The sequence below is a fragment of the Falco naumanni genome, chromosome 3, assembly GCF_017639655.2.
Source record: "Falco naumanni isolate bFalNau1 chromosome 3, bFalNau1.pat, whole genome shotgun sequence".
Taxonomy (NCBI): Eukaryota; Metazoa; Chordata; class Aves; order Falconiformes; family Falconidae; genus Falco; species Falco naumanni.
Window position 1 is genome coordinate 12,239,771 of NC_054056.1, and position 14,020 is coordinate 12,253,790.

The 14,020-nt window shown below is 56.6% G+C and overlaps 1 protein-coding gene across 5 annotated transcripts; it reads right to left on the bottom strand.

Annotated features, from left to right (window-relative positions):
* Positions 1 to 1,266: 1,266 nt before the first annotated feature.
* On the bottom strand, positions 1,267 to 13,622 carry ECE1 (endothelin converting enzyme 1). 5 transcript variants are annotated; one of them, XM_040587288.1, is made up of 18 exons: positions 13,564 to 13,622; positions 10,452 to 10,538; positions 9,388 to 9,529; positions 8,619 to 8,831; positions 7,144 to 7,268; positions 6,632 to 6,844; positions 6,348 to 6,539; positions 5,665 to 5,807; positions 5,469 to 5,583; positions 5,129 to 5,239; positions 4,777 to 4,875; positions 4,581 to 4,658; positions 4,079 to 4,182; positions 3,774 to 3,884; positions 3,578 to 3,645; positions 3,308 to 3,498; positions 3,120 to 3,215; positions 1,267 to 2,833 (listed from the first exon to the last, which is right to left on the bottom strand). In XM_040587288.1, the coding sequence occupies exons 1-18, from the start codon at positions 13,564 to 13,566 to the stop codon at positions 2,657 to 2,659; spliced, it is 2,268 nt and encodes a 755-aa protein (XP_040443222.1). In that variant the 5' UTR covers positions 13,567 to 13,622; the 3' UTR covers positions 1,267 to 2,656. The 5 variants fall into 5 exon arrangements, with proteins under 5 accessions (XP_040443222.1, XP_040443225.1, XP_040443226.1 ...); XM_040587291.1 differs by lacking the exon at positions 13,564 to 13,622 and adding an exon at positions 11,606 to 11,958; XM_040587292.1 differs by lacking the exon at positions 13,564 to 13,622 and adding an exon at positions 11,300 to 11,445.
* Between the last annotated feature and the right edge of the window lie 398 nt (positions 13,623 to 14,020).

Genomic DNA, 14,020 nt, shown 5'->3' on the forward strand with positions numbered 1-14,020 from the left:
GTGCTGGGGCTGTCCCCTCCATGGTGGCAAAGACACCACCTGCCTGGTCCCTCACTGTGAGGAAGCCCCGGAGAGCCAAAGTATTTCCCTTTCAGATGGTTAAATCGCCTCTAACAGCATCCCACCTCTCCATGTGGCGGGCTGCGCTCCCCTCCCTGCTTCTTGCAGCTGGGAAAACACCCTTTCACTCCAGCCTTGCCCTCCCCACTTAACTCCTCTTTGCCTTATACCCACACCACTCCTCTCTTTTCCTAGGAAGGCTGGCATTTCACCACATTTTAAAAGCTGTGGGGCCAGATCCAGGCCAAAATATCACACCGGTAGTGTTGGAGCCTCCTGCCAGCCCAGGAGCTGGGAGCGCAGGCAGCGATGTTCTCAGCTCCACTGCCCTCTATGGGTTTGTGCCACTGTTTCCAGCCTGATCCCAGGGAAAACAACGGCCACAGCTGGTCTCCCAGCTCTGCAGGAAACAGAGGGCCCACAGCAAGTCCTGCAAGCAGAAAGCAAGAGCTCTTACTATATTTCAACTCAATCAGGGAGAGAAAACACAGTAAAAGCAGCAAGAGGGAAGTTTTACTGTCTTATTTGTGCAACACAGCTCACTGCTGTCTCAGTTGCTACCGATGGGGCAAAAACAGAGGGCTGGAGCCCAAATCCAGCCTCTGATAATGAGCCAAAGCTAAATAGCAAACTTTGCTTGCACTTTGCTTGTTTTATAGGCAACAGCCCTCCCAGGTGCTGGGGTGAGGCTCAGCAGGAGCCTGTAGTCCAGGTCCTGCCTTGCATTTTTTGGGCAAGCCTAACAAAGCCATGGAGCATCCACTCAGAAGCGAACGTTGGCCTGCATTACTGAGCTGGCAGCATCCAGCCTGCATCACAGAGCTATAAATAAGGCCGTTTGGAGAGCAACCTGTGCAAGGCCCATGCCGCTGGATCCAAGCACAGCCCGGCCAGCCAAAAACTCACCCAGGAGGAAGGAAAAGCATCCGGGAAAGACCTCCCTGCTGGGGAGATGCGTGGGGCCGTGCCATAGAGGTGGAAAGCAAGCAACCACCCGCAGCGAGTGTGATGGTTTTGGGCACAAAAGCCTGAGTTTAGCCTCCAAGAGAGACAGCAGACGCCAAGCGCAGGCTGGGAAAAGCTGCCTCAGCTCCATTTTCTAAGTACAGGATCGTCTCATCCATGTGGATGGGAAAAAAATGCAGATAAAGGGACACGAGACTCTCCTGCTATCAGAAAAAAGAACAAGTTGTGAGCAGATCCAGACCCAGTAAAAAGTATTTATTTCAATTACGATAAGCCCCACATGTAGGTTGAAAAAATAGTTACAAAAGAATTCCCCCCCTATCCCTCCTTTTACATATAAATATTAAAATCCCTCTACATCTTTACTTTCCGTCTAGAACAAAAAGGTACTCCACAAGACAACATGCAGCACCTGAGCTACTGTCAGTGGTTTCCTCTCAAAACCGCAGAAGAAGTATTAAAAAAACCCTTAAGAAAACCCCTCACCCCATCCTGGCCAGATCTCACAGCAGTGCCAAACCGGCCACGGAGGGACGGAGGTTTGGAGCTGCATGGTCATTTCAGGGCTTGCAGTTTCCTGGGCATAGAAGCCAGGCACGGCAGCGAGCTAAGCAGCAGCAGGAACTGCCTGCACTTGTCTGGGGAAGCTTTTGGGCCAGGAAATCATGGCTGACCTCACTTCAGAGGGGACAGGACGGAGAACCAGGCGCTTCATCTACACCGTCACCACCTTGGTTACAACTTTGGCACATCAACTTTTCCCTTTGCACTCCGAAATTAAAGCTAATCCCAGGAGCTGCAGCATCCCAGCAGAGTCTTTCTGTGACCCACAGCATCCTTCAGCCCTGATCCCAGGCCCGCTGTTCCCGATTTTCCCCATCAGCATCCTCCAAGGACAGTCCCTCCCAGCGAAACCCATGATCTAGAGCCAGCTAGTTGCATTTGTGGCCTGGGCAACCCCATCCAGCTTCCCCAGCTAAGGGACAAGGGACTGTCACCATGGGATGCTGCACCTACAGCTGCACCGAGTAAAAAAAATTAATAAATATACTTATCTTTTACTAAAAAAAGGCTTTTACATGCATTTTCCCTGAATTTTTCCAGTGTATTCCACAACGCATGAAAAAAATATATATTTCCCCCAAAAAATATATCTTAAAACATTTTCCATCCTCATGTGCGCATCTTTGGAGAGAGGAAGGTATGTCGGGTGTATTTAGACACACAGCCAAACCTGGTGGTGTCACGGCGTTCCCTTTATCACCACAAAAAAAAAAAAAAAAAAAAAAAAAAAAGAGGCATTCTGCCGGGGCAGTGGGTCAGGCTGGAGCACTGCGTGTGTAAATACAGGATAGCGCCCACGGACACACATGCCGTGACACGTGGCCTGGTCACGGTGGGAAAGAAAAGACCCCCAAATCAAAAGTCATTTCACAAATGAGCGAGGGGATGAGTTTTCACAGTGGATCAAACCTCGGACGATACCGATGATGCGGGGCACCGCTCCGTCTCAGAGCTGGGCAGTTCGTGGCACGGAGAAGTGGTTTGAGCCTCCCAAAAGGACCAGGGGAAATCAGCTGTCAGCAGAGGACGAAGCAACTGGCAGCTGGTTCCCTCATGTGCTCACCCATCACCAGACTTCGCATTTCTTGGGGGGATTCATGGGAGAGCCGAGGGGGCAGCCAAAATGCTCTGCAAACTCCCGGGAGTTGGAGACGGTGCCGATGACACGGAAACGTGAGGGGCTGTGGGGGTCGGTGATGAGCCCCTCGTGTGAGCTCTCCGGTGTGCGCACCGAACACCACACCTGCAAACAGAGGAAGGCAAGAGGCACGAGTGCCATCGTCTGCAACCACAGGGCTCTGCTCAGTGCCAAACTGGACCTCCCCGCTTGGTGACCGCCACTGACACAGATCGAGCTCCAGCTTCGTCTCACTTTTTAAACAGCACCACCCCGACCTGGTTCTCCATCCACTACACATCATCTCTGGAGACCTGTTTGGCCATCACACCTTCGCAATGTCAGCTGGGGATGCCTCCACCCCACAGACACCTGTGCATCCACCCTCTCTGCCCACCACCAAGTGACCTACCTGTGCAAAGCCAACAAAGAAGAGCTGGTGGTTGGTGAGGCCAAGGGTTGGGAGGGTTTCCTCATCCCCGTTCTTTTTCAGCCAGTTTTGATATGCCTGGAGGCCAGGGAGCACAGCAGGCTCAGCGGACAACACCAATCCCACCACACCATGCCCCTCCATGCACCTCCCCAGCTCCATGGCCCTACCCGGTAGGCAGCCTTAAGGCCCCCATTGTCAGCGATGTTCTCCCCGAGGGTGTGTTTGCCGTTGACAGCCTCGCCATTGACGGTGTAGTTGCTGTACTGCTCCACCATGCACGCTGTCTGATGCTTGAAGGCCTCCACCGAGGAGTTCTTCCACCAGGGACGCAGGTTGCCATCCTTGTCATATTCCCGGCCTGCCGAAAAGCCCAGTAGATCCCTCATCACCCCGCTGGCCACCCCTCTAGCAGCCCAAACGCCTGGCCCTGGCCATACCTTGGTCATCAAAGGCATGCGTCAACTCATGGCCCACCACCACACCGATCCCACCAAAATTCAGTGACCTGCAGGTGGGCAACGCTAAGATTTAGAAAACAGCTGCTATTCCCCTCAGCCACAAAATTCAGCCTCAAATTTGGGGACAGGAGGAAGTTTGGGAATTCTGCCCTCCCTGTTCTCCCTAGGCTCTTACTTTGGAGATGCACGGGTGTAAAAAGGGGCCTGGAGGATGCCAGCAGGGAAGACTATCTCATTCTTCGTGGGAGAGTAGTACGCGTTGACAGTCGGAGGCGTCATGCTCCACCTGCAGGGACACGGACACGGCCAGTGTGGCAGCACAAACCCATCACCCATGTTTGCTCCGACACCATCCACTTATGGTGCAAAGCTGTTGGCCCAAATCTAACCCCGAGAACATGTGGACACCAAATCCCAGTGCTCCAGATACTGGGATAATTCCCTGCTGAGCACAACAGGGAAGCGGAGCAGAGGACTTACTGATCCCTGTTTGGTGGTTTCCGGAGCTGATCGGCAGTGACTCTGGCTGAGAAGTTGTAAAACTGCATGACGTTCTCAAAGTAGAGGTCAGACACAGCCTCATACTGCAAAAAGAGCGAGGTGTGAGCGGTGCGTGGCGATGGCCCAAGCCCCACTCCTCCCTCCACGGCCACGTTTGGGCCTCTGCAGCCGGCTGAGTTACGGCCGCTCTTGTTTCTCCTCCTTTCCAACATCTGCAGAGTCCCGGGAGGGCAATGAATCACCGTTATGGAAACCGGCCCCTCCTCTTCCCGGGCAGGGATCCCAAGAGCCCCAGCCACCCCAGGACCTGTCTGCAGCTCTCTGGGAAGTCCCCAGAGAAGGGCCAAGGACATCAGCGAGACCCCTCTGGAGGAAACCTGGGGTTCAAGGCTGCCCTGAGGCCACGGTGATGGGCACATGTCCTGCACATGCTAACAGAGGGGGAAGCAGGAAACCCACGGGACTTCTCTGACCAACTCACATCATTAAACACTTTATCCAGCTCCTTGGGGTCCATGATGAACTTGGGGTAGCCGATCATGTTGTAGATGGCATCTGCCTGGGGAGTGACAAGGACCCGAGTGGTTTTGGTGCCAGAGATGGCAGGACAGGCTCGTCCAGCTCCACCATCCTCCACCATCACCCTCTTCTCCCCAGCACTCCTGCCAGTGTCTCACCTTCTCTTTGGCTGATTTCCTTGTCTCTTCGTCCATCCACTGCAGGGTCTCCAGACTTTCCTCAAAGGCCGTTTTAATCTCTGCGATCATCTCCTCTGCCTAGACAAGACAAGATGGCACAGCGCCAGTCCAGAGCCAGCTTCCCACCCAGAGAGGTCAAGGATCTTTTGCACCAGCGGGGAGGAAGAGGCTAGGAGGCAGAGATGGCACGTGGACCAGTGAAAAACCCAGCAAACGGAGATGCATGGTGAACAAACTAAGGTGGACAGAAACATCAGCTGCCCCCGGTGGCTCATCACCACGCTTGCTTTCCTGCCACCAGCACTTGCACACTGCTCGCTTGGGGACATACCACTTGCTTGCTGTCCTCAGCAAAGGTGGCCTTGACAAACATGGCCCCCAGGGCAAAGCCCAGGTTGTTGTCCGTGTCGCTGATGCAAAACTTCCAGCGTGGGAGGCAGGTCTGCATGGGACAAGAAGCAGTCGTCAGTGGTGGTGCAGCTGAAGCCCCCCACCTTCCCATTCCCCTGGCCTGCTAGGAGATGAGGTCCACATCCACCTCCCTGCGCCAGAGCTACCACCCTAAAACCTGCCCCACATCTCAGTTTTGGACGCAACACGATGGTGACTTGGCTTAAAAAGCTGTCACCATTTTAACGGTGATTTGGGGGCGTTGGTGGCTTCACCCTCACCTTCTTCGTCCCATACATCACTTCCATGAATTTTTCCTCAGCATCCTGGAAGCGTTGGTCAAGGAAAGGGCTCGTTTTCCGCACCAGGTTCCAGATCATGTAGTTGTTGAGGAGACTGTGGCAAGAGGCAGTGAGCGGGCAGAAGAATATGCTTGCCCACCCTGGGCAACCCTCCATGCGGGCTGGGGTCTCTCACCATTTGTCTGTGGCCAGGATGAGGTCAGAGACCTGCTCCAGGTACTCCTTGGCGTAGACCACAACAGGCTCCGACTCATTGAGCTCCACAGGGTAGAAGACTGTGCTGAGGAAGGGCATCCAGTCCACGGCCGGCGCCAGCTCCTGCAAAAGCCATGCCACTGATACGGACCCGAAAACCATCGGATGGGGTGGCAGCTGCTTCCCGGGTTGGAAGACACCACATCAGCCCCCATCTGAGGGATTCAGCTGATTTTGCAGAGGCTGGTTCCCATAATAGCAGCATCCTTGAAAGGTCGGAGGGGAGGAAACAATTTCCTCCCGCAAAGGAAAAGAAAGTGGGGCGGGTGTCAAAAACATTGACACACAAGCCATCAGGGCCCCTTTGGGGACACAGGGAGGTGACTGGGCTGACGTCTGCAGCCAGACCACGGGCAGCAGTGTCAGGAGGGCGTTAGTGCCGCAGCAGGACAGCTGCCAGCCCCAGAGGTTGTCCGGAGGCTGGGAGGAACGGGTCAGGGTGGGATTTCCCCAAGGAGGACACGAGCCAAGCTATTGCACAAGAACTTCCCAGGCAGTGCTGGCTGGCGTTGGGCTTCCTCAGAAGAGCTTTGTCACCTCCACCCGTCCACCCCACTTCCCAAACTGTGGCAGAGCAGGGAGGCTCACCAATTCCATCCCTACCTTCAGGTCTCCAGCCGTCATTTTATGGTAGATGACCTCTTCGTCCCGGTGCTTCTCCTGCGGGATGGTGATGTTGGCCAACGCTGTCTCAAAGTCCAAGATTTGCTGCATCTGCTGCCGCGTTGACTCCTCATCGGTGCCTCCCAGGAACATCCCCAGCTGTACCATGTAGTTCAGGTACCCAGCGAGCACCTATGTGGTAGGACAAGGGGCAATCAGCATGGTGGGTGCCACCCACCTACGGCATGTCCTCAGAAAAGCCATTTTTCCCCCAACAACCTTACCTTCTCGTTCTCTGTCTTGTTGAGGTAGTAATCCCGTGACGGCAGACCTAACCCCGACTGATCCACCTGGATGACATTGCTGTTGGAGTTTTTGGAGTCAGCGCTGACGTAGACGGAGAAGAAGGGCGAGGTGCGGTAATGCGCTGTCACCTCCCGCAGCGTCGCATTGAAGCTGTCACCAGCCCAGGGACCTGTGATGTTCCAGCCACCCAGCTGGGGATAGACAGCAACCAGCTTTTAAGTAAGGAGCAACCAACTACCTGGAATAGCTTAAATATCACCCCCAATACCCATCCTGGGGGGAAACATCTTGAAATGGGGCTAAAAAGCCCAGGAGAGGCAAGACCTGCCTATAAATCCCTGCCTCTCTCTGCTCGCCTGCCCTGGGGGATGCTCTTCCCCAGGAAGCACTGGGAATGGGGTCTGGAAGGTGTTGGGACTGCCCATAGGTGAGCTCTTCCCCCTGCATTTTACAGAGGGAAGACAGCTTTTCCGCAAGGAAGGAGCCAAACCTTTTGGATGAGCTCCACGAGTGGGGTGGCACGCAGCTCCTCGATCTTGCTCTCATTCATGCAGGATTGGTAGTAACGCTGTGCCTTGCGCTCTGCCTCGCTCGACATGTTGGCTGTTGTGTTTTCTGCAGGAGGTACCCAGGGGGAGCTTGCAGAGGGTCCCCAGAGAAAGGCATCCAGCCCCCTGTGGGGGCTGCTTACGCACGCCACAGCCCCAACCCTTCCATTGAAGAAATATTCAGCCCCGTTTGGGGCAAAGTCAGGCTCCAAAAAGGCGCCGAGGATTGCCCTGCTGGTCCCCTCCGTGCCCCAGAGAGCATCCCACACCCCACAGCCCTTCCTGGCCTCCTGCCCCCATCTCCTCTCCCACCCGCAGCGACGGCTCTGGCTCTTTGGAGCAGAAAGATAAAGAAAGAAAAAACAAAAAGCATTTTTTCCAGCAGCTCTGATGTTCTCAGCATCATCCAACCCCCTGCACTGCCCTTGCCCCTGTGCTGGTGCTCTCCAGCCCTACAGTATTTATTCATGCAAGAAAGAACAATAAACTCATTTTTCTCCTCCGCCTCCAAAAACCATCCTTTCAGTTTTTTTCCCCCTCTAAAAATTCTGATTCCCCAGAGATTGGTTTTGGTTTTCTTTTTTCCCTCATGACACAGCTTGCACCTTTGGCTTCTCAGCTGTGTAGTTTTATTAACTAAAGGTCCCTTGGCTCCAAGGAATTCAAGGAAATGCCGAGCACGACCACTTGGCTGGAGGCCCAGTCCCTTCTCCCAGTAAAACCAGTGCCAGATTTCTGCGGGAAGAGCTGGGGATGAAGCCGTTCTGCACCACCCCCCTTTTCCCAAAAGACAACACTCTTCCCAAACCTTCTCTTTTCAGATAATCAGCCCCAGCACAGTGGAAAGCGCTGATAAGGAGCCAGTTGTTTGCTCAGAGCTTGAACAAACCGTCCCTGCCGGTTGCTCGGATAAGCTGCCCCACTTCAGTGTTTGCACACCGAAGCTGAGCCCAGGATCCTCCCTCCTCTGGGGGATTTTTGGCCCTGAAAAATGGTCAGATGGGCAGCCAGGCCTCCAAAAAGGCTGCTCACAGAAGCTGGAAGCTATAGGAGAAAAAATCCGTATCCTTAGAGTAATATTGGGGCGCTATAGCCTCTAGATGCTGTCTGGGGTACAAATCCTGAATTTCATTGCTCCTGGGAACGCCATCATATGGTTTGCAGAACTGAGGCTGGGACCCTTCCCCTACTCAGTGCCAAAGAGCTGCAACACCACAGTCGAAAATCCCAGTGGCATCCAGGAGAGCAAACACAGCCAGGATCTGCTTCCCAACTTCCTTGCAGCACGTGTGTTACAGACTGGTTTGACACCGGGGTTTACATCCAACCTTACATCCCTGCAGGCATGTTTTTGGCATCCCCCAGACCAAACAGGACTCCTCAGCACCGCAGGGTCCCACTGCTCCTGCGTACTCACCCAGCAGATGCTTCATGATGGCCTGGTTGTGCTCCCAGAGGTTGTTGAAGGTGCCCCAGCGCGAGTGGCCATCGGGGAGGGGGTTGGCCTTGATCCAGCCCCCGCAGGCGTAGCTGAAAAAGTCCTCGCAGGGATTCACTGCCCGGTCCAGCGAGCTGAGAATGGAGCTGGTGACGGAGATGCAGGCTTCCGACAGGCACACGGCGGGCGGCCCTGGGGATAGGAATGACAGGTTCAGCTCCTCCACCACAGCACGATGAGCTACACCAGGGAGCACCTTACCCTGTGACAAGGGATGTGGGCAAATATCCCATCTGGTGCCTGGGCACCCCACCTTGTTCCTTAACATCCCGTTCCAGGGCAAGCGATATAAACCAGCGTCCCGTCCCATGCCCAAGCACCCCATCCATGTCCAAGGGACACAGGCATGCATTTCATCCTATGCCCAAGCATCCCACCCTGGGGTGAAGGACGCAGGCAAGCATCCCTTCCTGTGCTCCAGCATCAAGCTCCAGGGTAAAGGATGCAGGTGAGCATCCCATCCTCACCTGAACATCTCGCCCTGGGGCAAGGGATTGCTTGCATCTCCTCTTGTGTCCAAGCATCCCACCCCACACCTGAACATCCTGCCTGGTACCCAGGAATCCTGCCCTGGGGCGAGGGATGTGGGTGAGCATCTCACCTTGCACCTAAGCACCCTTTCCAGGGAAATCCCCAGCAATGCACCCCGGTCAAGGGGGCAGGATCCTACTGCAGTGTGAGGACTTACGAGCTCTGTACTGGAAGATAAGACCCAGCAGACACGCCACCAGCACGGCCGCCAGCACCCCCACCAGCACCACCAGCTGCTTCTCAGCGCGCGTTCGCTCAGCCCAGCACCCTGGGCTGCTCCTCGAGCCACGGAAGTTCACCTGTGGGAAAAGCAGCACTGTTTCCCCACCAGCAGAAAAACCCACGGATGCATTCCTCATTTTACTTCCTAGAGCCCATGGCACGAATTTGGCCTGCAGCGAGGGATCCGGCATGGTCTGGGCTGGGAAAGGCAGCAGCTGCCTTCCAGAAACTGGCCAGGAAGGGCGGCACAATGGCAGGAAAAGGAGCGGAGTGAGTGTTTCGGCTGGTTCACCTGCTACCCCGTGCCACCCCAAACCCCTCCTCGAGCACTGTTGTAACCCCCTGGCTGTCCCTGTCCCCAGTGCCAGCACCGGGACAGGGTGGGGGCTGTGGCGGCAGCGGGAAATGCCTTAACAGGATACTCTCGCTCAGCCGAAAAACATCCCCAGGAAACATACTGATGCAACGGCGAGCAGAGACAACCCCACCGGGGAAAGTAAAAATACAGCAGAATTCTGATTTTTGGGGCAGAAAACACCACCCTAGGCAGAGACCAATGGGGCTGGGAGTGGGGCCAGCACCAAATGCATTTCTCTGGCCCCAAATCTTTCCCAGTGAGGCAGCCATGAGGGTTTTTTTCTCACCACCTTCGGCCCTTTTTAAGCTGCTTTCCCACTGCTCGGAGAGGAATTAACCTAATCCCCTTTTGTGCAGGGACAAAGCTCCCACCGCTGTGATAATTGCTCACACCGGCCACGCTGGGAAGGGGTTCAGCCAGCAGAAAAACTGGGCGGTGGGGTGTTGCAAACCTCCTGGCTCCGGGCGCCAGGAGACGAGCAAAGGGCAGTGGCGGCAGGAGCCAACACAGCTCTGCCCACACCGGACTTTGCCCCACGGAAAGGCTGGTCTCAGGCAGAAAACCCTCCTGCAACCCCCTTCGCTGCTTTGCCAGGACCTAAAATCCCCCTGTTTTCCCCTAAAACACACAGGAATCCCTACCTGGAAGCCGTTGGGGTACCCATCGCCTTCGCCAATGGAGTCCAGAGGGTCTTCATCATCCAGCGTCGCCCGCTTGTAAGTCGACATCTGCACAGGGAGATCAGCAAACAGAGGTGCTCAGCGGCTCGGCGTCGAGGAAGAAGAGAAGGAAGGAGGGCGAGGAAGGAATATGCACCCTCTAAAGCCACCTCCTCCTCCTCCGGAGAGCTAAATCCCGAATGGCTCTGGGGTAGTAAAGTGCTGAACAAACGCCGGAGGAAGGTTATGGAAAGCAGCAAGGGCTGGAGCCAAAAGCTGAGTAAAGCCCAAACCCGCCTCGCTTTCCCCCTGGGGCCGGGTTGTGCAACCTCCCCTCCAGCCTGGAATAAAGCCGGTTCCTCCTCCACCAGCTCCCAGCCACAACGGGGTGAGGGACACTCCTGTGCCAGGGACCCCCTGTGCGCCAGGGACCAGAGAAGGGCTGGCAGCAGAGAAAATGGCTTTTCACCCCCGAACTACTGATTCGCTCCACTCCACGCCCCGTCTGCCGACCGTGCGCACCCCAAAACACCCTGTGATGTTCCTCTGAGCACCCAAAGGCAACAGCACCTTGAATTCAGGCTGCTGATGGACTCCCTCTCTGCTCCTTGTCCCCTGGGTGTTATCTTATGCTGGTGCCTGACTCTTATCTCATCCCCCAGCACAAAAACAAGGGGAAACCTCACAGGTTGGCAGCCGGCCCTTATCATGCCGCCGCTGCTTCCTTCCCCCCTGGCATGGCCCTGCCACCCAGCCAGATTGTCTCCTGCTGGGGAAAACAACCCTCTGCCTGCTGCTGAGGGGGTGAGCACCCCAAAACCCATCCTGACCCCTGCCACTGATCGGCCGAGCGGCACTGGTCACATCCCTTCACCCCCGAGGCAGCGCAGGCTGGGGGTCTGCATCCAGTCCATCCCGCTGCCATCGTCCCTGAAGGGACACCAAGTTGATCTGAACCTGGCACAGCCATGCCTCAGTTTCCCCTGGCAGGAAGGTACCTGCAACAAACACGCCAGTTCTCAGCCCTGTTTCCAGTAACAGCCTTCCCAAGCCTCTCCTTGTATAATTAATAACGAACCCCATCCTCTCCCCGGATCCCGAATCGCAGCCTGGGATTAATTAGCCACAGAACCCACCTGGGGAGGAAAACGGGTTAAAAGAAACAGGCAGTTTCCCTCCTCGTTGTGCAAAAATCTGCTTCCAGCCCCAAAATCTCCCCCAGGTGCCCCCCTCGAGCCTGCAAACCACGAGGTGGAAAAGCTTTAGCTGCAGAATTTTATCACTACTGAAATCTGGTTTTACATTCTATTTTTTCCCATCCCCTTTCAATTTTCACCCGTATTTTTGCATTTGGCACACGGCTGACATTTGCCACTCCAGCCAGGCACAAATCTCCGCTCGCACAGTCCACGGGAGCCCCCACGGCTCTAAAGCACCAAATTCCTGGAGTCCCAGCTTTCAGCCAAGGCTTTCACTCTGCTTCCTGAGGAAATGAGATTTTTTTTTTTTTTTCGGCCATCTCCCACCCCGCCTGCCCCAGCCTGAAAACAGCAGGAAAAAAGGAAAAAAAGAAAAAAAAAAAAAAAAGAAACAAAACCCACATGGTTTTTTGCTTTCGCTAGGGATGAGCTGGCTCAACCCTTGATCAAACATCAGAGAATCCAAGCTGAGCTTGAACCCCCCCCAAAAAAAACATCCCCCAGGGAAGCACTGAGATCAACCCCCAGCATCCTTAATTTGGGAGATACTGGGTCCAGGAGGTATTTTTAGCACCGGTACCCCCCCCCTTCCCACACAGTGGGGGCATTAAGGCAAAGCAGCACCCATGGGTGCTCCCCCCGCCCCGTGCCGCTTCCCACCTTGTGAAGCAGGAACATCCCTTTTTTGGGTGAAAACAGGGTGGTTTTTGTTTCTCTCCCTTCCCCCCACCGTTTGCTGAAATCACGATCAAAGCACATTTCCCAGCAACAACAGGGTGGGGGGCACCCACACTTTACACACACACCCCAATCCCCCCAGGGATTTTTCACTGTTTATAACTTACAAAACTCCCAGCAGGGCCTCAAATCGCTCGATTTCCCCCCAAATCGCCTTTATAAGCAATACACCGCAGGTGGAGGGTACCCACACCCCACAGAGAAGGCTGCCACCCCTCCCCCCCCCCCCCGGCCCCGCTTCCCCCCCCCCCTCCCCCATCCCGGGGGCGCGCAGCCCCTCACCGCGGCATCGGGGCGCCCCACGCCGCCGCCTCCCGGCCGCCGCTCCCGCCCGGGCGCCATTTCACAGCGAGCACCGCCGCTCCGGCGGGCCACGGCCCTCCCCTCCCCCCCATCCCCATCCCCCCACCCCCCCCCAACCCACCCCGGCACCCCCAAACGTCCAGCGGCACCCCCCACACCCCACCCCCAGCACCCACGGGTGGCCCCCGCACCTCCACGGCCCCAAGGCAGCACCCAGGGGGCGTAGCCTTTTAATTAGGATGCCCAGGGGGTGATTAGAAAACCCGGGTGTTAATTGGGGGATCTAGTGTTAATTAGGGGTGCTGGGAAAGGGGGGGGGGGGGGCACCCAGTTTTGTAGCGAGCCGCGGCTACAGATAAAAAACCCAAAACTTAAAAGGGAGTAAAAAAGGGTTAAAGTTTTTTAAAAAAAGGGGGGGGGGGGGCGGTTTGGGGTTGCTTGCAAACACCCGCCCCCCCCAAAAAGAAAAAGTGGGTGCTGGGGGGGGGGCACCCCTCTCCCTGTAGGGGGAAACCCGCTGCAAATCCCCGCGGCTCTGGTCAAGGGCTGGGTGCTGGGGGGGGGGACCGGGGGGTACCCGGGGGTGCTAAGGGGTGCAATGGGGGGGCCTTTGGGGGTGCAATGGGGGGGGTCCCTTGGGGTGCGACGGGGGGATGCCACGGGGATACAATGGGGGGGTCCTAGGGGATGCAATAGGGGCGCATGAGGGTCCCACGGGGGATGCGCGGGGGGTCCCACGGGGAGTCCCACCGGGGCCTCAGGGGGGTCCCACAGGAAACGCCTCGCCCCACACCCCAGTTCGGCGAAGTAACCCACAAGCCGACCAGCCCCGGCTCGGGGGGGTCCCCACTCACCATGGCTGGCACCCCGCGCCCACCGGCCCGGCCCCCGCTGGGGCGCGCGCCCGCCTGAGCCCGGCGCGGCTGCTGCGGGGGGGGGGGGGGGGGGGGGGGGGCTGTACCTGCCCGGGGAGCCAATGGGGCCGCGGGGGGGACGGCCTTCCGCGCCCGCCGCCTTTAACTCCTTCGGGGTGGGGGGCAAGAGCCATTCCGGGGGTCTCCATGTCCCCCCTGCCCCTGAGAGCAGCCCCCCCCCGGCAATCACCGCAGCTCACTCGCCGTGCAAGCAGCCGTGCGAGCGTGCAAGCAGCCAGTGTTGCAGGCGCCCAATTCTGCAAGCACGCCGTCGTGCAAGCGCACAGCCGTGCAAGTACGCAACCAGTGCAAGCACGCCCTTGTGCAAGCGAGCGGTTTTGCAAACAGTCGTGCAAGGGGGCACACACGCAATGTTGCAAGTGCCCGCACAAGGGAC